Genomic DNA, 26767 nt, shown 5'->3' on the forward strand with positions numbered 1-26767 from the left:
CTTCTGCAAGTTTTCCTACTAACCAAAAGCAGTACTGACTGAAGTATTGTGCTGTGGAATGGATAAAACTAACCAACTATAGTGAACATTTTAGAGTATCTTCCTCAGAAATTCCGGCTCACATAAGTGTGAATTAGAGAGGCATCTTGTCTTTCAAAATTTTCAATCTACTGAAGAGTCTGGACAAGTGTTGGGTCAGATTCCTTCACTTTGATGCCTATAGCAGGCCAGAAAACATTTTGGCCTGGCAATTTCCAAGCAGGTGTTACCAGTTGGTTGTCTGAACTATAGAAAACCCTCCCTCTGGCCTTCTTTAAATGCTTGACTTTAAGCTGTGCAACCTCCTGGTGGGCCTGCCAGGGAGAATTAGCTTCATAATGCACTCACAGGAAGTAATCTGAATTAACTTACTACATGAATTAGGAATGTGTATGTAAATGTTGAAGAATGTCTACCCAAAACAGCAATCTTGGTTTTGGCCTCATTGAAGATGAAATTCCCCCTTCTTTGGTCCAGATGATCATTAGCTAAAGCATCCAGCTGCTTCTATTGAAGTTCTGTGCTTTATGATAGTAAACTTAAATCAAAGAAAGCAAGATCTTACAACAATATGTCTTAGTTCTGTAAAGCTAACTGCAAGCACATGTGTGCTTCTTGTTTGCTGAAATCTAAGTTTTTCTCCTTTTGAGAAGCAACTACTTCAGAAAAGGTGGTTCTGAGTTAAATTCCATGGGGATGGTAACCGATGAGTTTATTAGAAAAAATACCTCCTCTAAGGAATTTTATTATTGGTTTTAAGTGTAAATTGAACAAATGAAGGTTTAAGTATTTAGGAGCTATGTCTACTTTGAGGACATGATAAAGAAAGCTAAAAATCTCGCCTAGAAAATCTGTCAGAGCGCATACACACCCTTTGAGTTGTAATTTCGTGGGTCTCGGAATTCCTTGCTTAGATCCCAGGGGTCCTGGGTACCCACAGTGATTATCTCTATACAAGCACTGCCAGCCTGTTTCTTTCTCTTGAATGTATTTTATAGACTTCTCTTTTCCCCCAAACTCTCTAGTAAATCTTATGTGAGTTCTTACTTACCAGCTCTATCACCACAGAAGGAAAAAATCCTTCTATCTCTGGACTCCATAGTAGCATGACTCTCAGATGTGAAACCGCATGACAGGGGGCTACCATCTACTTAGGGGTCACTCTGGGCATGTGGCCCTCAGCATGCCATGTGCTTTGTATTCCATTCACCTTGTGGTGAAGCACATGTAGCTTCCTGTGCTCTGTTCTGCATCCCATTCACTCTGAGGAAGCCAAAGACACCAGTGGTGCTTAAGAGACGATGGACCCACATGGCTAATTCTCTCCAATAAGTCCAGAAACACACTAATTAAGATCCATAGCCTACTTATGACTCTCTAGGCTCCTTCGGAATGACCATGGCTTTAGAGCTGGATGTATATTCACCTACATGACCCCTCCACTCACTCACTGCCTGGGCTTGGTTGCATTTGGAATGGAAGCAGACCCTTCAGGCCTTCTTTCTGTGTGTGTGTGTGTGTGTGAGAGAGAGAGAGAGAGAGAGAGAGAGAGAGAGAGAGAGAGATGCTTCAGAACTGGGGCTTGAACTCAGAGCCAGGACATAGTCCCATAGCTTTTACACTCAAAGTTGGCCCTCTACCACTTCCTGTAAGCTGGCCCTCTACCACTCAAGCCACAACTCCACTTCCTGTAAGCTGGCACTCTACCACTCAAGCCACAGCTCCACTTCCTGTATTTTGCTGGTTAATTGGATATAAGCGTCTCGTTAGCTTTTCTGCCTGGGGTGGCTTCAAACCACGATCCTCAGATCTCAGGCTTCTGGGTAATGAAGATACAGGCATGAGCCAGCAATGCCCAGCCAGGCCTTCCTATTAAAACAGCTCATTTCCCAGCTCCACTGCTCCAAAATCTGAACATACTGTGAATTTCTCATAATCACCTTTTGCTTTTGTTTTATGTTGTTTTGTTTTCCACACAGGTAACAACTCTGACACAGGAGGTCTCCCAATTGGGTCGAGACATGAGGAACGTGATGCAACTTCTGGAAAACGTCCTATCACCTCAGCAATCCACACAGTTCTGCTCCCTGCATTCTACATCTGTGTGCCCCTCCCAGGAGAGCTTACAGACCAGAATAAGTTGGAGCACACACCAACCTTGCCTCCACTTGCAGACAGGTGGGGCTGCTTACACTCAAGCACAACTTTGTCGAGGTAATGTGGCTCCAGACATCTGGAATGTGAATCCTTCCTTTGTCGGGGGTAGCCCTCCACGAACTGAAGCTCATGAGCCTAGCCCTGCAGGGAGTGAACTTCTTCCTTCTCCAAACCTTGATTATTCACCTTCCCACTACCAGGTTGTCCAAGAAGGTCATCTGCAATTTTTAAGGTGCATCTCCCCACATTCAGATATGACCCTGACGCCTCTGCAGTCCATTTCAGCCACACTCTCATCCTCTCTCTGTTCTTCTTCTGAAACGTCCTTGCACCTGGTTCTCCCAAGCAGATCAGAGGAGGGCAGCTTCAGTCATGGACCTGTAACTTCTTTCAGTCTGGAAAACTTGCCCGGTTCTTGGGATCAAGAAGGAATGGCATCCGTCTCCAGCAAACCCTTGGAGAACTTTCCCCTGGAAGTTGTCACAAGCACAGCAGAAACCACAGACAACAAAGCCATAGATGTATGATACTACCCCCTGCCACGCAGCTGCCAATGCCACAACCACCTCTGCATGACAGCTTTAGTTTGCCTTTTTATCTCGGGGAGGGGAGCATGACAACTAGTCCAATTGGAAATCCTGCAGAAGAGAGCCATGAGGAGGGAACCAACAAAAGGCAAGAGCCACCTCCATACTGCAGCAAACAATTTCTAGATCCTAGAAGCATCATTCAAACATCTCTTTTCTGTATAGGTATCAACTTACTAGTCTGTTTGACAGACTTTGGTAAAAAAAAAAAAAATCCAAAAACCCTGAAGGTCTGAGCAGCTAGAACTCCCAGACAAAGAACCTGTGGATTAGTTTTGTCCTAGGTGGCTTTTGTGAACTGAAGCAAAGGTCTTTCCTGAGTGCCTATTTGTCATTCCCGAACAATATCCATAGCACTATTGGCCTCAGGACCGCACAACTCCTGCTGATCTATTTTTCTTTTTGTGAAGGCCAGGGGACAATTACCTCTGCATGTCATCTAGACAATCAGTCAAAATAGAGCTGGTGGCCAGTGGTTAGCTATTCACATGTTATTTGCCATGTAAATGAAAATGTCTTTATTTATCAAAAGAAGAATATTTTTATATCCTTGGTATGAGATATGTATTTAAACTATTTAAACTATTTATAAAGAAATGGATGTTTTCTTTTCCTTTTGGTATAAAATAATAAGCTTGCTGTTTTAACAAGAAATGCACTACTGTTATGTATAGTAGATCAAAAAATATTTATTATTAAGAAGATGTAGTTTCAAAAGGAATCCCCCTTTTATCTGCATGCAGGTTTGCAAGAGAAAAAATATGTATCTTCACATTCCCAGATTAAAAAACAAAATGAAGTTATATTTTATTAATGAAATAAAAACATGTACTAAATGATAATGCACAGGTTTTGCAGTGTAGAGAGTGTGCCTAACCACCGCTGACCCACATTCACAACCTGAATTACAGCAGCCCCCTGCCATTTTAGCATGAATGTCTCCCCTCTGTACCTTATTCTGTGAGTCAGAAACCCATAATTAGTCTGTGGCCTATGCGATCACCATCCCCACTGTGACATGGGAGACTCCAAATGAAGAAGTCAATTGCCAATTTGTTTTTCTTTGAGGAGAAGCTGCAGACCAGCAATCACTTCCAAATGGAGCCAGGATTTCAGAGCTATGACTGCCCCGGAAGTGACCCTGGGTCAGCCCCTGACCTTTGGCTTTAAAGCTTCCCACAAAGCTGTAAGTTCTGTAGAGCAGTTATTATTCCCATGTGGCAGAAAGTCACAGTTTCCACAGCCAAACTGCTGACCTAGGCTAGATCCCGGAATCCTCCCTACATTTCCTATCCATCAATGTGCACCATTTGGATGCAGAGTTGGGCAATCCTTTAAATGCCTTCACTTAAGGTATACTTTAAATGTTTAAGAACATTTAGGGCCTGAACATTCCAGACATTCCTAGAAGACATATTGAGCTCACCTTCTGGAGTCCTTCTGTTCTGTCTTGCCACAAAGAAGGGGGAAAAAAAAAGAATCTGAGGATTGCACCATTAAAAATATCTAAACAAACTCGAGTGTTTGATGTTGTGTGAGTCATGTGCTTTGAACCTAGCTAGAGCAGCAGGAAAAAAAATGAAAGCTTCTTAGACGAAGCAGATGAGGCAGGTCACAAAACTCAAGGTCATTTACTCCTACAACTCCACAATTCAGGCTCTCCTTAAGGAACACGGATGCAAAATACATTCTAGATTTCAAATGTCCACTTGTATGGGTTCATGTTCCCCTTTCCCTTATCCTGCCTATGTAATCATTTTAAGTACTGCTCATCAAGAAATTATTGGGGTTTCCTTATGAATACCGCAAACCTCACTAGCACTATTATTGCAGGTGCTGACAATAATCACAGACATTCTATTCTTTGAGTTCTATGTCCTAACAGTTATCTAGGAGTTGGAGCATGGTATGCTGTCACATAAACAATGAAGGCAGTTACTTGTCCTTATTATTATCCTGTCTTACACATACATAATTGGAACACAGATTTTTCTCTTCTTTTTTTAACTTTCTCAGTCACATTATTTTAAGTAACAAACCCAGTACCCCAATGGTCACTTTGTCAGTTTGGGTACTTTTCCTTGGAAAAATCATCTCTAAATCTATTCCTGATGCGTGTGTGTGTGTGTGTGTGTGTGTGTGTGTGTGTGTGTGCGCGTGCGTGTGTGTGCGTGTTCCAGTACTAGGGCTTAAACTTAGGGCCCATGTGCTGTCACTGTGCTTTTTCACTCAAGGCTGATGCTCTAACACCTGAGCCACAGCTCTATTTCTGTTTCTTTTGCTGGCTAATTGGAGAAAAGCGTTTCACACACGTTCCTCTCTGGGCTGACTTTGAGCTGAGCTTCTCAGTTCACAGCCTCCTGAGTCCCTAGGATTACAGGTGTGAGCCACCAATACCCGGCTTCCTGTTGCCCTTTAAAATATTGGTAGTAATTAATTTCTTTTCAAGTCAATGAATAAAATAGTTCTTTGGGTTTTTGTTGATAGTGTTCTCCAAAAATCGGAACAAATGGAATGAATTAGGTTTGGGGAAGCCTCATGAGATGGCTGGAAACATACCCATGTTCTTTCACCCAGTCACCTTTCTCTTTTCTCCTAATATATGACATTCACACAACTAAGAAGCAGCCCCCTAAATGGCCTGGAAACACAGCAGGACAAGGATGAGCCAGAAGGATATCTGGCTTCTTGTCAACCTCACCCCACATCCCTTCTGGGCCTTTGGTCCCATTGTCTCACCCCTATCCAAGGCAGTTCAGTCTGTGAGAGTTTTGTTTTGGTTATGTGTGGTGTGGGAATTTGAGGTTTTCCTCCTCGGTGTTTCATTTTCCAAGCATTGCTGTTCTGCAGCCAGCCAGGCTCCTGCGAGCTCACTGACCCACCCTCTATGGAGAGATGGAACACAGGCAGTGATTTTCTTGATGGACACATTTCTTTAAAAATAATATTGAGCTGGACCCTGGTAGATTATGCCTGTAATTCTAGCTACTCAGGAGGCTGAGGTCTGAGGATCATGGTTCAAAGCCCAACTGTAAAGTCTAAGAGACTGTTATCTCCAACCAACCATGCAGAAGCTGGAAGTGTGGCTGTAGCTCAAGTGATATAGTGCCAGCCTTGAGTGAAACCTAAGGGACATCAATAGAGACAATATGCAGACCCTGAGTTCAAGTCCAGCACCAGCACTAAGTAGCTAAGTAAGTAGCGAGATAGATGAGAGAGAGAGAGAGATAATAGATAATATTGGGAACTAATATCTTCTGTATAGTTCTAATTCAAAGAATAGGCAGATAGATTAGAAGAAACTTCATATTAATCCAGTGTAAATGCATATTGGTGCCAGTAGCTCAAGCCTATAATCCTAGCTATGCAGGAGGCTGAGACCTGAAAAACTGATGAAGTTTGAAGCCAGCCTAGGCACAAAAGTCCCCAAGACTCCATCTCTAATTAACTACAAAAATGCTGGGCTGGAAGCATGGCTCATGTGGTAGAGTGCCATCTGTAAGCAAGAGAGCCAAGTGAGAATGAGGCCCTGAATATAATTCCCAGTACTTGCACATGAGTACTCACACACACACACACACACACACACACACACACACACACACACACACAAACTGATCTTATAGTTTATCTCTAATAGATAATTTGCCTTCTCAGAGACTGTGGCCATTTGACAGGAACAGTGTTTTCCAGAATATCTCTAGGCTGCATGTGAGGTAAATTGTGAACATCCATATGAGAATAACACAGTGTATGATTAAAATGCAGAAAATCTGGCCTCAAGCTAGTTCCTTTGGGTGAGGTCTTAGGAATCTACCATTTCATAAAATCATTCAGTTACATACATTAAGAATTTAAAAGTAGCTGGGCTCCGGTGGCTCACGCCTGTAATCCTAGCTATTCAGGAGGCTGAGATCTGAGGATTGCAGTTCAAAGCCAGCCCAAGCAGGAAAGTCCCTGAAACTCTTATCTCCAATTAACCACCAGAAAACAGGGAGTGGCACTGTGGCTCATGTGATAGATTATTTGCCTTGAGCTGAAGAGCTGAAGAGCTGAGGGACAGTGCCCAGGCCCAGAGTTCAAGCCCTATGACTGATAAAAAAAGGAAGAAGAAGAAGAAGAAGAAGAAGAAGAAGAAGAAGAAGAAGAAGAAGAAGAAGAAGAAGAAGAAGAAGAAGAAGAAGAAGAAGAAGAAGAAGGAGAAAGAGGAAGAGGAAGAGGAAGAGGAAGAAGAAGAAGAAGAAGAAGAAGAAGAAGAAGAAGAAGAAGAAGAAGAAGAAGAAGAAGAAGAAGAAGAAGAAGAAGAAGAAGAAGAATTTAAAAATAGTGGTCTAATAGAGGTCTACACTCATTGATTACATACATTAATAATTTTAAATTCATGGTCTATACTCTGTACAAATACAAGTCTAAGTTCTAGGTAATTTATATCTAAGTGGATTCATATCTATATTCTATTTAAGATCCCTGATTATATGATTGTACCATTAAGAGGCTTTGTTCATCCCTAAAATCACTAGCTCAATATATTTCTAGACAGTCTTATTAAAATAGAGATTTTGGTCTCTGATCCTTCAGATATGGCTGGATCTCATATGATTTGAATTGGGATGTTCCGGAGAACAAACCAGAAACACTGTGGTGAGCAGTGTAGTCATCCATCAGCCCATTGTCTCATTGGTTTATTAGGACTGGCTTCTATTGTAAAGCAAACTCACTAGAATAAAGCTCATTGAAAGGACAAAATTTTGTGTTAGAATTTCTGCACAGTTCCTAACACCAATGATTATTTCATGGAATGGATCAACCACACATTTCTCTACAACACCTTGGACAACATGCCTTGTGAATTTAGCTAAAATCAGTTGAGTACCTCATGTGGCATAGATCAACTCCTGCTTTGGTGTAGGTCTTTGTCTTCTTTTTTAATCTAGATTTCCTATAAGCAAAGACAACAAAGATGCCTTTTGATCTTGTAAACAGATTGTTTCTCCCATTGGGAAAGGAATTATATTTGACTGTAAAACAAGATAACTAGTCAGAAAGAGACAGCACCCTCAGCTCTGTGGCTGGGCCTTTAGCAGAGGGCAATTGTTAATGCTGATATGGTTTTACTGTAACACTAAAGATAGTGTGTGTGTGTGTGTGTGTCTGTGTGTGTGTGTGTCTGTGTCTGTCTGTCTGTATCTGTCTGTCTGTCTGTGTGTGTGTTTGTACCAGACCTTGAACATCAGGGCCACCCACTCACTCAGCTTGTGTGCTCACAGCTGGCATTTTACCACTTGAGCCATGCCTCCAGACCATTTTTTCACAAGTCTTACAGACATGTATGCCCAGGTTGGTTTTGAAGCTCCCAAATTTCCAGATCTCATCTTCTAAAATTGACTTCTAAAATTGACTGAATTATAGGCATGAGCCAGCAGTGTCCTGCTTCAAGTAGTCCTTGCCACGGCTCTTCCTTCTCATGAAGTATGTAATCTATTTTGCTCAATCATTGTTCTAAGATGCTGCTTTTACTGAGACAATCTTCCCTCCATTCACTCTCAATACCCAGCGCCTGCAGTACTGTATTGAAGGCTGTTACAAAAAGACAGCCTTTGCCTTTTTTCATTTGATGCAAAGGCATTGCTCCAAAACATATACAGTATCTAGAAACAAACAGGAGTTGTTGTTTTTACTTTTATTGTCAAGGTGATGTACAGAGGGGTTACAGTTAACAAACAGGAATTTTGAAGAGACACCAACGAACATCTGTGTCCATTTTTCCTTCCTCCGTGACCTCAGGCAGGTTATATAACTTTTAAGTTTCACATTCTTCATCTAAAGTTGAAGATTAAAATATATCTAATTTGCAGAGTCCCTGTGAGATTTAATGCAATAATTTATGTGAAATCACATTGCCTGACCTACAATGGAGGCTAAGCAAATGTCAGTTCATCTCCCCTGGCCTTCCACCTCCTGTTCTCTTTCTTCCTCCCCTCCCTCACACCCCTTTCTCCCTTCCTCTTGGTCCCTTCATTGCTTGTACCCAGCCTCCTCTCCCCTAGCTCCTCTCTAGTTCTCCCATTCCTCTGTTCTCTTCCCTTCCATGTCTCTGCCCTCCTTCCCACTCCAGCGCTCTCTGTAGCGACCGTCTACTCGACCAGCGAGAAAGAACGACCACCACACCAGGAGTCTTCTCAGATCACGCTTTATTGGAGAGCCTTTTAGTTGTAGGAGAGCTTGGGCGCGAGAGAGCGTGCACCCGAAACATAGCCGCTTATATAGGGAAATAGGAACGCGGGTTGGTCTATTGTTGGTCGCCTGCCTTTCACCGTCACCAGGTGTCATGGGATTGGCTGGGGACTCTACCTGGCTCGCGCACGCGCACAGCCCAGGCGTCCCGCCAAGCACCGTCTGGGGTGGTTACCTCAAAGCTGCAAGGGAGTGGGCGGAGTCTCGCCTCGGCTCCCTACAGTTCCCCCTTCTTTGTTTTATGGCAACAGGTAAGAGTAGAGGTTGGGCCTCTGTCTAAAACATTAATGAGAGGACCTTGCACTGGCCTTCGCCTGAGGGGCGCGCCTTTCCCAGTGATGACCAGGCCCGTCCGATGCCTTTTTTGCAGAGGTGGGATCTTGGGCATCAACCCACTTGCAACCCAGCATGCTCTTTTTGAGGAGATGAGAACCATCTCCTCAAGTGCAGTGCACTTGCCTAGCACCCTGTCCCAAATTGCAAATTGCATACCTGTCCCGGTGCAATGGGATCCCCTGATCCCTCGGGGTGCTAAGGCTATGTAGAATGGTAAGGCTTAACTGCCTCTTAGGGCCGACAGCCAAATCTGGGGTGAGGATCCACTCTCCAAAGCGGCTAATGCTTGCAAGATAACAACCTTGTCCCTTCTGGTTTGGGCTCGAAGGCGACAAACCAACCATAGGCAGACCACGCATCCTCCCAAGCAGCAGGCTAAAAACATTCCGACTCCCACCCGCTCTTTGGAAAAGGACACCGCAGAGGCAATCCAGTCAGTAAATTGTAACAGCCCACAGCATCATTGGTTTAGCTATCACAGGGATTGTTATTAGCACTGTTGCTAACAGCAGGAAGATCAGCTGCATCTTTAAGAGGGGGTTCTGCTGCAGTCTCCACCAGCCTGGTCAGTCTCGTTGGCACCCAGTGAGGTACTTCTTGACTCTGTGGAAAAACACAAACAGCTCCCCTGGATCTCGTTATTACCGGATCCGGTCCATACCATTTATTATTAATAACATCCTTCCACATAACCATGTCTTTAGTATCCATGGAGTCTCTTGTCATATGCCGATCTGCGGCAGACTGATCGTTGTCATTTAGAATTAAAAAATTAAGGGTAAAGAGCGCAAGAGAAAGTCTTTCCCTGGGGGACGCGGACTCAGCAATTCCCCCTTTTTGCTTTTGAAGCATTTCTTTTATGCTTCTATTAGCTCTTTCCACTATACCTTGTCCTTGAGGATTGTAGGGCAATCCGGTGGTGTGGGCAACCTGCATTTGTGCGCAAAAGGCGCGAAAACCATGGGAAGTATAAGCAGGACCATTATCCGTCTTAAGTCTAAGGGGCTTTCCCCAAGCTGCCCAAGCTTCTAAGCAGTGTATTCTGACGTGAGACACCTTTTCTCCTGCCAGAGGTGTGGCATGAATGACACCAGAAAAGGTGTCCACAGACACATGTAAATATTTCAACTTACCAAATTCCGTCAGATGAGTAACATCCATTTGTCATAGGGCGTTTGGTCTCAACCCCCTGGGGTTTACCCCCACATGGGGAGGATGAAGAAAGGTAACACAAGATTTACAGGCTTTAACAATATCTCTTGCCACATGCCTGGACAAATTATATCTTTTCCTAAGGGTATTAGCAGGTACATGATACAATCTATGAAAGTCTTTTGCCAATTCTACAGGATCAGCAGCAACCAGAGCCACAGCCCGAGTTGCCTGGTCCACCAAATCATTACACTTTGCCATCGGGCCCAGCAACATAGAGTGGGCACGAATATGTCCAATATAAAAAGGATGTTTTCTGTTTAAGATAAGGGATTGAATCTGTAACAAAACATTAGAAACTGTACTGGCCTGCTTAACTGAAGCAGCAACTTCAAGAGAAGCAACGGCATTTACAACATATAATGAATCAGAAAATAAGTTAAAAGGTTGATCAAATCTTTTAAAAACTTCAAGCACAATTAAACATTCAACAGCCTGTGGGACATTCAGCCGAAAATTAAAAACCACCGGCTGTTTGTGTCCTTGAACAAAAAAGGCACCTTGTCCAGATTTTGATCCATCCGTAAAGATGGTTAGAGCATCAGCCAAGGGCTCCTTTGAAGTGACAACAGGAAAATACACTAAATTTTTGTTAACTATGGCAAGCAGAGGATGCTTAGGATAATGATTATCAATTACATTTGGAAATGAGCAAACAAGAATTGCCCACATATCCACTGTGGCTGCTAAAATTTCAACTTGCTCACGGGTGTATGGAATAATTAATTTATCTGGAATTTTTGCAAAATGCATTAAACAATACTTCATACCCAAAATTGTCTTTTTTTTATTTTTTTTATTTTTATTTTTTTATTCTCAGATCAAAATTGCCTGTTTAGCCACTAATTCAGGAAAATATTGAACAGTTTTTGCTCCCACAGAATCATAGCATTAATAGTTAGCCTTCGAAGCAAGGCAGTGGTATAATTGGCCGTCACCCCATAAGTCCTGACTGCCTCAACTAAATCTTTTAACTGGGAGTAGGAAACCGGCTCAAAATCTCTTTCATTAGTAACTGGATTTTTAAAAACTGGAAAAGCGGCCGCTAACGGCGACCAGGTGTTTTCTTTTATAAAGTGACTCCGCCCCGCCGGCAGGCACGGCGGGGGGGCCGACGGGTGAGGGGCAGCTCCGTTTCCTCTCCCTGGCTGCTGCGGTACTCCCACCCCTAGGGGGCGCCACCCTCCATATCTGTCTGCCTCGTGCTCCGCCGCAGCCTCTTCTAACTCTTCACTATCAGCTGGATCGAGCTGCTCTCCCTCCTCCTCTAACATTTCTTCCTCTGAGTCACTCACAAGATTACTATATTCTTGGTCCCGCCCTTCCACATGTAGGGCTGAGAACCGGTTTGCTTTTAAAGAAGGGCATGGGGGTCTCCTTGAGACCCCCTCCTCTCTAAAACCCTTCTCCTTTTGTGAGGGCTGCAGTCCCTCCTGCTTTAATTCTTTAGGATCCTTTTGTCTTTTTTCCCTTTTTCTTTTAGGCCTATTTTCCTCCCCCTTACTGTATGCTGACTCTGATAGACTATCCTGATGCCGTGTTAGTACTTTGCATCCTTCCTGGATTAAATCAAACCCTCCCTCCTCGAGGCAAGTGCGCACCATCAAAAAGACAAGCCACAAAGGAAGAAGCAATGCAAGCAACCAATAAATATCTAAATCTACAGTGAACAGCATACCGGGGGATACTTACCGACGTCCCCTCTCCGCGTGTTGAGTTCTGGCTCCGGTTTTCAGCCTCTCGCGCGGGTCCCGTCCCTGGTTTGTTCCCGGGTTTCGGCACCACTTGTAGCGACCGTCTACTCGACCAGCGAGGAAAAACGACCACCACACCAGGAGTCTTCTCAGATCACGCTTTATTGGAGAGCCTTTTAGTTGTAGGAGAGCTTGGGCGCGAGAGAGCATGCACCCGAAACATAGCCGCTTATATAGGGAAATAGGAACGCGGGTCGGTCTATTGTTGGTCGCCTGCCTTTCACCGTCACCAGGTGTCATGGGATTGGTTGGGGACTCTACCTGGCTCGCGCACGCGCACAGCCCAGGCGTCCCGCCAAGCACCGTCTGGGGTGGTTACCTCAAAGCTGCAAGGGAGTGGGCGGAGTCTCGCCTCGGCTCCCTACAGCTCTCTACCTTCCTCTTTCCTCTACCCTCCAGAGTCCTAAGCTATGGTCAGTAAACTTGACCTCTTCTGTGTATAGGTTAGAATCCAGTTTTCATACCATCACCCCAGAGTCTATTTATAATATCAACAACAGAGTTAAATTTCACCTTGAAAAGTAAGGTGTAGGGCAGGTACTGAAATCTGCCATCCGTACTCTTAACTACTCCATCCTAACTACTCCTCGATCTGAGGATCAAGGTTGAAAGCCAGACAGAACAGGAAAATCCATGAGACACTCCACTTAACCATCAAGAAAACAAAAATGGAGCTGTGGTACAAATGGTAGAATGCAACCCTGCAACCCTTGAATGAAAACTAAGAAAGACTGCCCAGGCCCTGAGTTCACACCCCAGTACCAGCACACACACACACACACACACACACACACACACATGAAAAAAATAAACCATTTTTCCTCCCTGCCTTCTTAGCCCCACTTCACATGCCTTCTGATTTTTTTCTGAATTTTTACTACTTTCTAAAACTTCTTACAATTACAGAAAGACCTGACATTTACTCATTAACATGCAGACAGTCCATAAACAAGTGCCATTATTTTCTTTTTGCTCATACATTTTTACTATGGAAGTTTACTGCTGCTTCAGAAATCATGTGCAGATAGATGCCACACCCCTCCCCATCTCACAAACCCCCCCCTACACACACACACAACACTCAAACTAAAACCTCAGAATTTTCTTGGTAGTAAGTGGTCTTGCCCCTTGCTCATAGCTCCTCAGGCTAGAAGCAGAGCTGATCCACTTCACACAGATGCCTTCAAAGCTTCCTCTGGTGTCCCATGTGGAGAATAGGTCCCCCCAGAGGGAATAAGTTAAATGTCACTCCCTGTAGTTACTGGTCTGAAAGAACAGAGGCTGTGTCTTTCAACAAGAGCCTGGAATAAAGAGCTGGTAAAAGATGTGAAGACAGCTCAGCAAGGCAGAAACCTGTACCTGCACATACCTGTTATTTCAGGAAATAAAATAAGCTGTATAATCTAGCAAAAGACAGATAGTTGGGCAAAATTCTGGCTTAAGGGGAAACTTTTCCTTCTCAGACATTTTGCTTCCAACTTAGGTTCTGCCCCTGTGGGAATAGGAACCAAGGGTTTGGATAGAAATTGATACTGAAGCTAAGCTTCTGGGTTTTTTTTTGTTTATTTGTTTAGCTTTTTTCTTATCATTAATAAAAATACAACATGCATATGTGATATGTTTGAATCCAACAAAAAATAAAATAGGAGAAAGTAAGACTTAAAAGTATGCCTGTTATTTTCATTGTGATAGTTTTAAAAAATCATGTCTTAAAGGGATGATTTTTATTCCTTCTGGGGTGAAAAGTACCCTATCCTTTTGGCAATCCTGTTTCCAGAAAACGGACAGACATAGACATATATCAGTGCTAAGACCCTGAACACCAGTTTCTATCTTTATTCTTCACTGTGGTTTATTTATCCTGAAGGATAAGAGGGTTAGGGCTAAATGTTGCTTAGGAAGGGTTCAAACCCAGGAAGTTTCAAAGGGGTGCAGCCATGTGGTCAATGATCCATTTGTCCTTGAGGCCCCTTGTGAAGGTTGGCAACGATGTCTCAGAATCTCCAGCTTGAAATATGGTTTCCTGAAAGTTGCCATGGTAACCTGTTGCCCAAAATGATTCATGAGAGCTACTCTCACACTAACCAGACTGACTGTAGATGCAAATCAAAGAGCTATCTCTGCCTCTTTAATACGCAAAAGATATCTGAGCCCTAGCCTTGGATTACTTAATATCTTTGGTTAATTTACAGAAAAAAGATGGGGAGAATAGCATTTCTGATTTATCTCTCAGGAGCTTCACCTGCAAGTTTTTGAAAAATGCAAACTGTTGCCAGATGCCAGTGGCTCACACCTATAATCCTAGCTACTCAGGAAGCTAAGATCAGAGGATCAAGGTTCAAAGCCATCCAGGAAGGGAAAGTCTATGAGACTCATATATCCAATTAACCACCAAAAAGCCAGAAATAGAGCAAAACAGCTCAAAGATAGTACCCAGGCCCTGAGTTCAGGGATCAGCACAAAAAATAAAGTGCATAATATTGAACCCCATCCCAGAACAAATGAACCAGATTTATAAGATTCCCAGGTATATATTTACATGATTCGGTCTTAGAAACATCAGCACAGCTATCGGATTTAACTCCAACTATCCATTAAAATCATCTGTGAGATGTCTAAAACACAAACTCCTAGATCTCCAATTTCTTGATTTAGTTGGTCTGGGTCAGACTAGTAATATTTTTAAACTTCCCTGGTTGCTCCAAGACACACCCAGAGGTCTAAGAGCACTGCTCTAGAGCAGTAATGCTCAAAAGGCGAGTTCCCTTGGCCAACCACAATCGCGGGAATTCATTAGATGCAGATTCTACCCAGGCACCTAGAACAGAAATCTGAGGAAGTCATTTGTGCCCATTCTGTGGCCAGCTGCAGTTTGGCATCCACTGCGTTAGAGTATATGACAGAACAACAGTATAGCTGACAAAGGTCTTAAACAGGGAGGGAGGATGGTGCATGCAATAGTTAGGTATATCCTGTTTTCACTATCAACTTTTCCTGTGGATTCGTCTCTCTGTTTCAAATACCTCTCTCCTAAACATACCTGTATTAGTGAATGTAACACTTTCTAATCAGAACAAGCTCCTACATTGTTGTATTTCCTGTTTCTACAGTTGATCTCAGGGAGATCCCCGTGGACAACATTGTTTCAACACAGAACCATCCACAAGCCAAAAGAATAGCATGATGATAGTCTGACCAGATTCATTGAAAGAAAATAACGAATAAGCCATAACTGACTGCAGAAAGGTATAACCTACTAACAATAAAATATCAGACCTATCAAAACTGTGTCTTGCCGGACATCTATAGCTCATGCCTGTATTCCTAGCTACTCAGAGGCTGAGATCTAAGGATCAAGGTTTGAAGCCAACCCAGGCAGTAATTCCATAAGACTCTTATCTCTAATTAACCACCAACAAGCCAGAAGTAGAGGTGTGGCTAAAATGGAAGAACACCAGCCTAAGGGAAAAAGCTAAGGGAAAATGCCCAGGCCCTGTGCCAATACATACACACAAGCATACATGCACACATATATGCACACACATACACATCACATCATATCACAAATAATAATAATAATAATAATAATAATAAAAATTTTAAATGTAAGAAAACAAAAAATACCACCTTTGTCTTATTTTAACCCAGTCTGAGCCCCTGCTATTACAATCCTTTAGAGATTTACTTTTAAAAATTAATTTTGCTTTTCTTTGTCTTTTGGGGTTTTGTTGCTGTCTTTTGTGTTTTTGTTTTTGTTTTTGTTTTGTGCCGGGTCTGAGATTTGAACTCACTCAGGAGCTACCACCACCCTTGCTTAATTTTTTCACTGTAAGTTGGCATTCTACCACTTAAACTACAACTTCACTTTGGGCTTTTCTTCTGATTAATTGGAGATAAGAGTTTCAAGGATTTGTTTGCTTGGGCTGGCTTCAAACCTTAATCCTCAGACCTCAACATCCTGAGTAAGTAGAATTATCGGCGTGAGCCACTGGCATCTGGCTTAATTGCATTTTTGCATGTGAAGTAAATATAGTGATTTTATATTTAGATTCAGCTAATAGGTCTGCTCCGCTAATAGGTCAGCTAATAGAAAATTATCTTTATATATAAGCATGTTTACTCAAGCAAATTGAAAGAGTGAGCCTGGAGCTAAGACGAAGTGTAGGTCCTAATTCCCCTGACCTATTCAGATTCTTCTTTCTTCCATCATTGGGACTAGATTATCTTCATTTGAGTTCCCCTAGAAGCAAATCTTGAAATAAGGATTTTAGTGGTGAAATCATTCATTTGAAAGATGACTTCAGAAAGTGCTGGTTGGGGAATAGGAAGGGCTCAGGAAGGAAGCAAGTGGAGGGATACATCTTCTGTGCTACTAAGGAGCTTTGTAAAACATTATAGAACTGTCACTACACAGGCCCCAAATTATAAACATATATGAAAACATATGCAGGACAGGATTATATTCATACATATATACACACACACACACACACACACACATACACACATATACACACAAACACACACAAATGCACACACATTGCCTCAAAGATAATATGCATGGGGGAGGATTCCAATGGTGTAACCCATTCCCATAGGAGAATGGCATTCCCCTATGCAGATACAGAGGTCAGCCTGAGCAGAGCCCACGGGGTTTGCATGAGACAGCGTGAGCACAGTGCACATGGCAGGGAATGCGGTCTGTTCAAAAGACAGAAACCACACGAATACTTAAAGAATTAGTCCCAAAGGAAAGATGAGCGAGAATGTTGGATATCCTGTAGTGGAGGAAGAGTCCCCTACAAAGGAACAAATTTAGAAGGCGAACCCTCCAGACATAGATCCAGACTGTTGGAAAGGGTACGGAGACTCTCCTGTGAGAGATTTGCTGGGTTGCAGAGGTCAGAAATGCTCCTCCTCACTGCACTGAGGCTGGAGGCCCAGGAAACCCAGGTCTGACAAACAGCACACTCCTATTGACTTGCAGAGAGATAGCCCAAGGTTGGTGTGAGAAACGTCAACGTGCGGGTGCCTCTCCACTTCCCTCTACTGGCAAATGGGAAGTATTACAAGCAAGGGTGCAATTTCTAGGGGTTGGTTGTTTTGTTTTTAATTTAATTTTATTGTCAAGGTGACGTACACAGGGGTTACAGTTACACACCTAAGGTAGCGAGTACATTTCTTGTCAAACTTGTTACCTCTCCCTCAGTTTTCTCCCACTTTCCCTCCCCCCAATTCTTTCCCCCCAATGTGTACAGTTCATTTCCAATATAATTGTCTTGTGGGTATCACTGTTGCATTGGATTGCCCTTTGTGCTTTGTCTCACCATTTTGTTGTTCCCTTCCCTTCCCTAACTCAGATAGACGTATATACAATTCCCAGAGTACCAAAATCAAATACAGTGACAACAGGGGGTAAACCCTGGGGGGGAGGAGAACAAAAGAAAAAAGAAATCACGTAGTACACTAAAAAAACAACAAGAAAAAAACCTCATGGTTCCATATCTTGAAGTTCATTTTGCTTAGTATCATCTTATTTGGTCACATGTACATAGCTATTGAGACATTCTGCTCATCTGCTAAGATTAGCCTAGGCATATACTAATTATTACAAATGAGGGAAACCATAGTACATATGTTTCTTGGAGTCTGGCTTCCTTCACTTAATATGATTTTTTCCATCTTTCCATTTCCTTACAAATGAGGCTATGTCATTCTTTCTGATGGAAGCTTCCCTTGTATCTATATACCACATCGTTAGCAACATACATAGAAAGCGCACAGATTGAGAGGTCTTCACTAGCCATACAACAGACAAGGGCCTCATATCTAAAATATCTTGAGAACTCAAAAAATTAAATCCCCTCAAAACAAATCATCAAAGAAACAACGGCTCCATTAATAAGTGGGCTAAAGTCTTGAAAGACTTGTCTGAAGAGGAAATAAGAATGGTCAATAGACACATGAAGAAATGTTCAACTTCTCTAGCCATAAAAGAAATGCAGTAACTTTGACAACTGACCCAACATAGCACCATTTACCTAAGATGGTTCTCAGTGAAAAAAAATGGAATAGCACTCACTAAAATTACTTCTTAAACTTCCACATTCTCTTTGGGAATAATTTTATTTACTTATTTTTATTGGCATATATTAATGTATACTTTAAGCAAGTTCACCCCTCCATTATATTCCCTTAACTATCTCCTTCATCTCCCTTTTTTTAGTGTTTGCCAGTTTTCATCACACTATATTTGTGTGTGTGTGTGTGTGTGTGTGTGTGTGTGTGTGTGTGTGTGTGTGTGTGTGTGTGTGTGTGTGTGTGCTGGTCCTAGGGCTTGAACTCAGGAATTGAACATTGCCTCTAAGCTTTTTTGTTTAAAGCTAGCATTCTTGATCCACAGTTCCACTTCCAACTTTTTTAGCAGTTAATTAAAGATAAGAGTCTCACAGACTTTCTTACCCAGGCTAGCTTTGGACTGCAATCCTCAGATCTCAGCCTCCATAGCTAGAATTACAAGCATGAGCCACCCATGCCCAACTCACACACATCTTCTTTCGTTGCCTAAAAGTCCTCTTACTGAGGATCACATTTTTCTTCTGCAGTTAATAATATGTTCAGTGTATTCATTTTAACCAAAGAGAAGAAAAGATCTATCCTGTAACAAAAACAACTTCTCTTTCTCGTCCTCCTCCTCCTCCTCCTCCTCCTCCTCCTCCTCCTCCTCCTCCTCCTCCTCCTCCTCCTCCTCCTCCTCCTCCTCCTCCTCCTCCTCCTCCTCCTCCTTCTCCTCCTTCTGTGGGCCATAGACCTTTGAGTCACAGCGCCACTTCCAATTTTCTTCTTTTATAGCAGGTTTTCATAGGCCTGGGGAATGAGGAGCATGTGACCTGATATAGGGGGATGATCTTTCTGAGCAGTTGAATTGTTGATTCTTCTCTCGACTCTCTTTAAACTACCATGTCCCTCTCTCCCAGCCTTCTAACATACAGTCCATGGGAGTTCAGTACCATGACGGCATCAAGATGAAATCACCTGATTTATCATCACCTGATTTATCATCTTACTTTTCTCTCTCATCTTCCTTGCTAGTGATGTGACTGTCAATTGAAATGTCTCCTTGCGATGTCTTTGTCATATATTCATCCAATTAATTAACCTCTTTCTAAAATGAATTAACCTCTTGACCACTAGATATTAATTTCTTGTTTCCTCCCATTGATGTTCAAACTGAAAACCCTTAAAGATAGGGAAAATATCTGTTTTAGGGTCTATTGATAAAGCAGAAGATCTTTCTTGCTCTTTCTCATCTTTGCTCTAAGTCATTAAACCACCAGGAATGAATCCCAGTAAAGCATCATCCATGGGCACAAAATCCAAAAGGTAAGAGGTAGCCATTAGTGGGGATGTATGTCCTGCCTGGAGAGTTGGGTACATGATAAAGAACTAGCATTTGGGATCGTGCATAACGCAGCAATTGAGAAGTGACTGGAGGACCATTGATCAGACCCTGAAAAGAGGTGACACATCATGGGAGAAGTGAACTGTGCTCAGTAGCTTCTAAACCATTTTCTAGTTTGAGATGCTCAAATCATTGCAGCAAGGAGATAAAAGAAAAGCTAAGAAAAAAAATGTCATGGGTCACTTGGACTTTACTCAGATGTGATGAAAATTAGAGCTGCCAGTCCTTAGAAGAAGAGAAGATGATTACGTAGTTAGGAAAGTGAGAAAGAGTTTGATAATAGATAGTTAAACACCTGTCCATTCCCCAACTTGCAAAGCTCAGAGAAACTCCATTTCCAGAACCAGCAGAGAAAAGAGTTGCATCATGAACAGACTCAGGCATGTCGTCCAAGTGTTTCTGCTCTGAAGCTGAGAGGAGAGGCATCACTTAGATATAAGATGACTAAAGACAAAATACAGCAGAAGTGCGGAGGGTGCGCTCCACGCGCTGAACCCACGATGCTCACCAGTCTAGTGAGATGAGAGCGGAACCACTGGGTTTCTGGCAAATTGGTTCTGAGCAGAAGTTCAGTGCCCTTCCATGGTCTTCCTTCCTCCCATGCTTTATATTTTTCCGGTCTCTTCATACCAACATAATATGATTTCATTGGCTGGCTTGCTTTAAGTACATTAAATGTATAGCACTTTCTAATCTTCTTAACAGCTCTATTAAATATGTTTTCTTAGTTTTTGTCATCAGATGATGAGAAACGGTGCAGTATCTACAGCTAATTGGGAGTGCAGACTCTTCATTTAGATTCCAAAGATCACAAGCCAGACACCTTCACTGAGTCATTCCATCTCTTTCTCTGACTTTACTACATGTTTGTAAGTACAACTTAAACCTGGTTTTGGATCTGGACTTGGAAATGTACATGCTTATTAATGAGCATGTGCATTTGTAAAACCCCATAAGTGCTTTTCTATGAGCCTACTATCAGTCTATAGTCAGAACATATAATGTGAAGTTTATTTAATAGATAATATTCACACAAAGTCAAGAAAGGAGTCCGTTTTCAGGAACTTAATGAGATATCGAATATTTAATATGCACTTACAAGGTGACAGGTACTGTGCTCAGTGCTTTATATATCACTTCATTTTGTCCTGACAAGAATACTCTCAGGGAAATGGCACTGTGGCTCAAAGTGGTAGAGCTTTAGCTTTGAGTGAAAAAGCTCTGATAGTGCCCAGACCCTGAGTTCAAGCTCCACAACAAACAACAAAAAAAAATTCTCGCAGATAGTCATTGTGATTATCTTCATTCCATAGCTGAGAAAAAGGAATGTGAAATAAATTTAAAATATCTAAGATCATCCACCAATAGGGCTGGGGTTGCATTTAAATCCAGTTATATTGCTTCTTGGTTTTGTTGTTACTGTTTTTGTTACCGTTTGTATGTGCTGGTACTAGGGCTTGAACTCAGAACCTGTGTACTGTCCCATTTGGAGATAGAAATCTCACAGACTTTTCTGCATGCATTGGCTTTGTGTTGTGGTCCTTAGATCTTGGCCCCTTGACTAGCTAAGTATAGGCATAAGCCACCAGCACCTGGCTTATATTGTTTCTCAAATTCTTACTCTTCATAACATCATATCATAGGTGTGTGCTTGTTGGCTCTCATATTCCCCTTCAAATGGCAAGGGTTCCAGGACAGAGTTTGGGGCACAATGGTCCTGTAAGTGTCGCTGATAGGCCTTATGATCCAATGACTGTTATTCACATCGATTTAAGAAAAAGAAGCTTTGTGATGTTTTTCTAACACCCCTAGAATCTGCAGCAGATAACTAAAATGGCATTCAGTTCATCCATCCCAAAAGAGGTAGTTTAGGGCTTCTAGATTTTCTACAATCTGGGAGTCAAAAGCTGAATGAAAAGATTTCATATAGTAAAGCAACTCCTTGTAACTGGTACCGAGACAGCAGGGTCTCCATTCAGCACCCATTTTCACCACTGCCAGCCCTCTTTGTTAATAGAGCCCTCTTTGATGGATCTTTGGAGTGTTTGTATGCCTGGTAGTATTGATTATCCAGAAAATAAATGTTTTAAGTGCACATCATTATCGTCTTTATTTCTTATATCTCAAAAACTGGTAGTCAAAGGAAATGGCATCTTTTCTTAAGGCTTAAGGTCTCTGCGTTACTTGAAGTCAATAGCACTCTCCCCGCTGGTGGTAAATAGGACAGAAATACTCACAAAGGATTCTATTCCTCTTTCCAAAATAAAATGGCACGCCATTCACACACAACCATTCATGTGCAGCAGATGTCTTCCCCCTCAATCTCTCATTAAAACAGTCACCGGATAAATGCAACTCCTGTCCTGCTTCAACTAATTTCTGGGTTAAACATGAATTTCTTTTTTATTGAGGTCCCATATTTTTAGGTTTGCTGCTGGAACATATTTGTTTGATTTTGTGATGTTTGGGTTTTGCGTGCGTGTGTGTGTGTGTGTGTGTGTGTGTGTGTGTGTGTGTGTGTGTGTGTGTGTGTGTGTGTGTGTGTGTGTGTGTGTGTGTGTTTAAAGAACCAAACTCTAATACAGCTTGAGATACAATAAAATGTTTCTCCACCCTTCTCTTCCCCTCCTTCCCACACCTCTTCCTCAGGTCATCCTTGTCCTCCGAGTTGAAATATCAACACAAGAGGGTTTCGATGTGAGATGAAATATTTCCGTCATCTGTTCAGAGACCTCTGCCAAATATCAAGGTTGTTGACCCACATGGAGTATAAATATACTTTGCAAACCATATGTCAAGGGACCTGGGCTTACATTATTCACTTGGGCCTGTTCAGAAGTAGGCTGCTCAAGGGGAGGGCCCCGTCAGAGTGAGCTTTTGTGTGGCTGCTTTCTTAGTGCCCTAAATAAAATCCAGAGGAGTAATTCACTTGAAAAGAAAAATTTCCATCTATTGAAAACTCAAACAACCAAAATTTTCATTTACAGAGACCATACTCCATAGGGAACTTAGTTTGTCTAAGCAATCCTCTGTACTCATTTCCAATCATCACGATACATTCCTGACTCTGCCACAACAATCTGTAGGTAATAAGTATGACAGGAAACTTCCCCTTCACATAGTTTTGATGATTCTCATGGCCTCATGTTCATGCTTATGGGTGATCCTCTTTTCTTTTTTTTTTTAATTTAATTTTATTTGTGAACATACTGTACAGAGGAGTTACAATTACGTGGGCAGGATAATGCATACATTTCTTACCAAGCATTGCAGCCTCCTCCTTTGTTTACCCTTGACATCCCTTCCCAGCCTTCCCCCTCCCCCCAATCCTTCTCCTTCCCCCCCCCCCGGCACTGACGTTGTAAAGCTCGTTTTGGACATGACAACTTGTACTTCTCATTGTTGCAACAGGTCCACCTGTATCCTTAAACAACTGGTTTTTCCCCATCTCCTCCACAAGTTATACTGACATCAAATATAGTGAAAGCAGGGGTTATACTGTGGGGGAGGGACATACAAAGCAACAAAGAGATAATCTTATAAATGCGTTAGAAACTCAGGAATGAAAGAAAAAAACATTAAAATACATGTCTAAGGGTTCATTTTCCTGACATCACATTATCTGACCTTTTCCGCTTGACTCATACATATACTAGATATTACAAATAAGGGAAACCATGGGACCTATGTTTCTTTGGGCCTGGCTTACTTCACTTAATATAATTTTTTCCAAGTTTTTCCATTTCCTAACAAATGGGGCAATGTCATTCTTTCTGATGGAGGCATAGAATTCCATTGTGTCCTCTTTTCTTATGTGTGGGCTGGACCTAGTGAATTTCTCCTACCGCACATGACACAGTAAAGGTGATGTGCTATCACTCCCATCGCTAAGCAACAAAGTACTTCTCTATTGCTGGCATGTTCTCTTGGGTTTCTTATGGTAATAGAAAACACCAAAAGACAAGGAATTATGGGCAGTCTCTGGACAAAATCTGGAAAAAAAAAAAAAAAAAAGGAGGACTCAGTCAAAAAAAAAAAAAAGACATCAGCAAACTAACCTTCATTTGTAACTGTTGACTGAGCTTTGAAGCTGATCCTGCCTCCCCAGTGGACTGTTGGGTTGAACCTACAATAATCATAGCTACCAGCAGCTGTAGATACCTACCATACCAAAGTGGCCCTGCCTATGCTCATTGAAGCGTTGTGTCAGACTCTAGCAGAGCACCCACCAAGCTACATTCAAGCTCCATATCCAAATGAATGGAAAGGTTATACCACTAAGATTTGGGGAAAGTTTCTACGTGACAATAGATAATTTACCCAACAGGAGGAATATATCCTTAAGTGGAGCAGAAACCAAATCATCTCTTTCTCAGCAAAAAGATAGTAGAAATAAAGTGAAAGCAAATGAACAAAAAAATGCTTCAGATGCACAAGGTGGCTTGCGAGCAGGACATAAGGTAGACAGAGACTCTTACACCTTGAGAGCTATTTTGTCAACAATTGAAGAGCTCTTAGTCTGAAGATGAAAAACAATGTTCTTTTAGAGAGGACTAGAATACACTTGTGACTTTTCTCTCTTTTTTTGCTCTTTCATTTAGAGTGTTCAGTTACAATACAGCTGATTAGGGTTCTGTTTCCTGCAGCTATCTCTCAGTAGTCATAACCCTCTGACCACACTGATTGGGTTCATGCTTTCCAAGCCTCTGGCAGATGGTCCTACTGTCTGTCTTATGCTGATTTCTACCAGCTCCCATCTTGGCCTGATTCCAATAACGAAGGATTATTAGCTCCATTTCCTACAAAGGAAATCTGAGAGGGATCACATGCCATGTAAGTAGACAAGCTGAGAATAGAATCTAGTCTCCAGGGCTCGTCTGTCAACTTCTTAGTACCATTCCTTCTTGATCCTTTGTGGAAATATAGAGTGAATTTCCAAATTCATACACTGACGAGTACTCACAGCTTACATCCTGTGCTTGCTAGAAACCTCTTAATCACCTCAGGTTACATGGCTCCTGACTCAGCTTTGTGCCACCAAAAATCCATTCTCTTCTTAATGAGAATCTTTACAATCGCAGAATACAGAATCTTAGAATCACATCTTCATTTACCTTCTTGAAAGGCCGAGGAAAGGTGTGGATTTTTAAATCGAACATTCTCAGGTTATACTTCTGGTTCTACACTTGGTAACTATGTGACATTTGATCAGGAATCTGATTTTAGCCTCCGGAATAGCTAGGATTACAGGTGTGAGCCAAGCACCTGGCTCTAATGTATTTTTTTTTTTTTTTGCTACTTTTAAGTTGAGTCTGCACATATTTGAGGATTTTGTATCTATATTCAACAAACAGTTGCATTGCCCTTGCTTACTTTCTTTCCTTGTTTTATTTATTTACTTTTTGGTTGTCCTTCTGAAATTTGGCTGTCTTGGTCATACTGGCTTTATGAAATGATTCGGGGAGTGTTCTTTTGGTCTTTTGAGGAATAATTTGAGGAGCCTTGGGCTTAGTTCTTTTAAAGTCTGGTAGAATTCAGTTGTGAATGCAACACTCCATGTAAAAACATAATGTAAAATACATAATTATTTAAAGGTTCCATTCTTATAACACAGTGATGTTAGCTTTTGTATGATTTAAAGTAAACATGTGTGCTATTCATTAATTATTATCTCTTTCCTCATCAGACTGTCAATTCTTAAGAGAACAGACATCTGTCTAATTTTTCTCACCATTACATTAACAAATAACATAGAAGTTGCCAAAGAACCATGTGCTTAGTAGATCAATGAAAGGATGAAGAAACAGATAAATAAGAAATGAAACTTTTTTTAGCTCCCTTGTCAAAGATTAGGTGGCTATAAGTCTGTGAGTTCATTTCTGGGTCTTCAGTTCTATTCCATTGGTCCTCAGGTCTGTTCTTGTGCCAGTACCAAGCTGTTTTGATTGTTATGGCTTTGTAGTAGAGTTTGAAATTTGGAATTGATATTCTTCCGGCACTGTTCTTTCTACTAAAGATTGTTTTTTGCTATTCGGGGTCTTTTATTGTTCCATATGAATTTTTGGATTGTTTCTTCTATTTCATTGAAGAATAAGGTTGGGATATTGATAGGTATTGCATTGAATTTGTAGATAGCCTTTGGCAGTATTGCCATTTTCACGGTGTTAACCCTTCCAATCCAAGAGCATGCGAAGTTTTTCCACTTCCTTAGTTCTGCTTTAATTTCCTTTATCAGTTTTTTTTAAAAAGTTTTTGTTATAGAGGTCCTTCATCTCTTTAGTTAAGTTAATGGAATTCTATGCCTGCATCAGAAAGAATGACATTGCCCCATTTGTTAGGAAATGGAAAGACTTAGAAAAAATTAGATTAAGTGAAGTAAGCCAGGCCCAAAGAAACATAGGTCCCATGGTTTCCCTTATTTGCAGTAACTAGTACATGTGTAGGATAAGCAGAAAAGGCCAAAAGCTATGTACATATGAGTATATAAGATTATGTTAAGTGAAATGAACCCCAAGATAGGGACACAATATCGTTTTTCTTTCTTGCTATTGTTTGTAATGAATTTATAATGTACCATGTGATTCTTTTGTTTCTTTGTATGTTCCTCCCCCACAGTATAACCTGTGTTTTCACTGTATCCAATTCCAGTGTCCTGCATCTTGTATATACATTTTTATAATTTGGGAAGGGAAACAAATATAACAAAATGCTTAAATAAGGATACAGGTTGACCCATTGTAACAATGAGATATACAAGATACTATGTTGAAAATGAACTTTATATTTCGGGGTGGAAGGAAGGAGGAGTTGGGGAGGTAGGAAAGGAGTGATGGTAGGGGAAAAACAAAGGAGGAGGTAATAATGCTTGACAGGAAACGTACTCATTACCTTACTCATGTAACTGTAACCTGTCTGTACAGTATCTTTACAATGAAAAATATGTATGGACAAAAAAAGAAATGAAACTTAAGACTCTTTGTAACATA

General features: G+C 41.6%; 1 protein-coding gene across 1 annotated transcript in view; it reads left to right on the top strand.

Annotated features, from left to right (window-relative positions):
• The window catches only part of Kcnh8 (potassium voltage-gated channel subfamily H member 8), a 390818-nt gene extending 388095 nt beyond the window's left edge, over positions 1 to 2723 (top strand). The window contains exon 16 of the mRNA XM_070018387.1: positions 2019 to 2723. Coding sequence (XP_069874488.1) covers positions 2019 to 2723 — 705 coding nt within the window. The remainder of the gene's footprint in view (positions 1 to 2018) is intronic.
• Positions 2724 to 26767: the final 24044 nt, after the last annotated feature.

The sequence above is a fragment of the Dipodomys merriami genome, unplaced genomic scaffold, assembly GCF_024711535.1.
Source record: "Dipodomys merriami isolate MVZ:Mamm:240054 unplaced genomic scaffold, mDipMer1.0.p SCAF_13, whole genome shotgun sequence".
NCBI classification, from domain to species: domain Eukaryota; kingdom Metazoa; phylum Chordata; class Mammalia; order Rodentia; family Heteromyidae; genus Dipodomys; species Dipodomys merriami.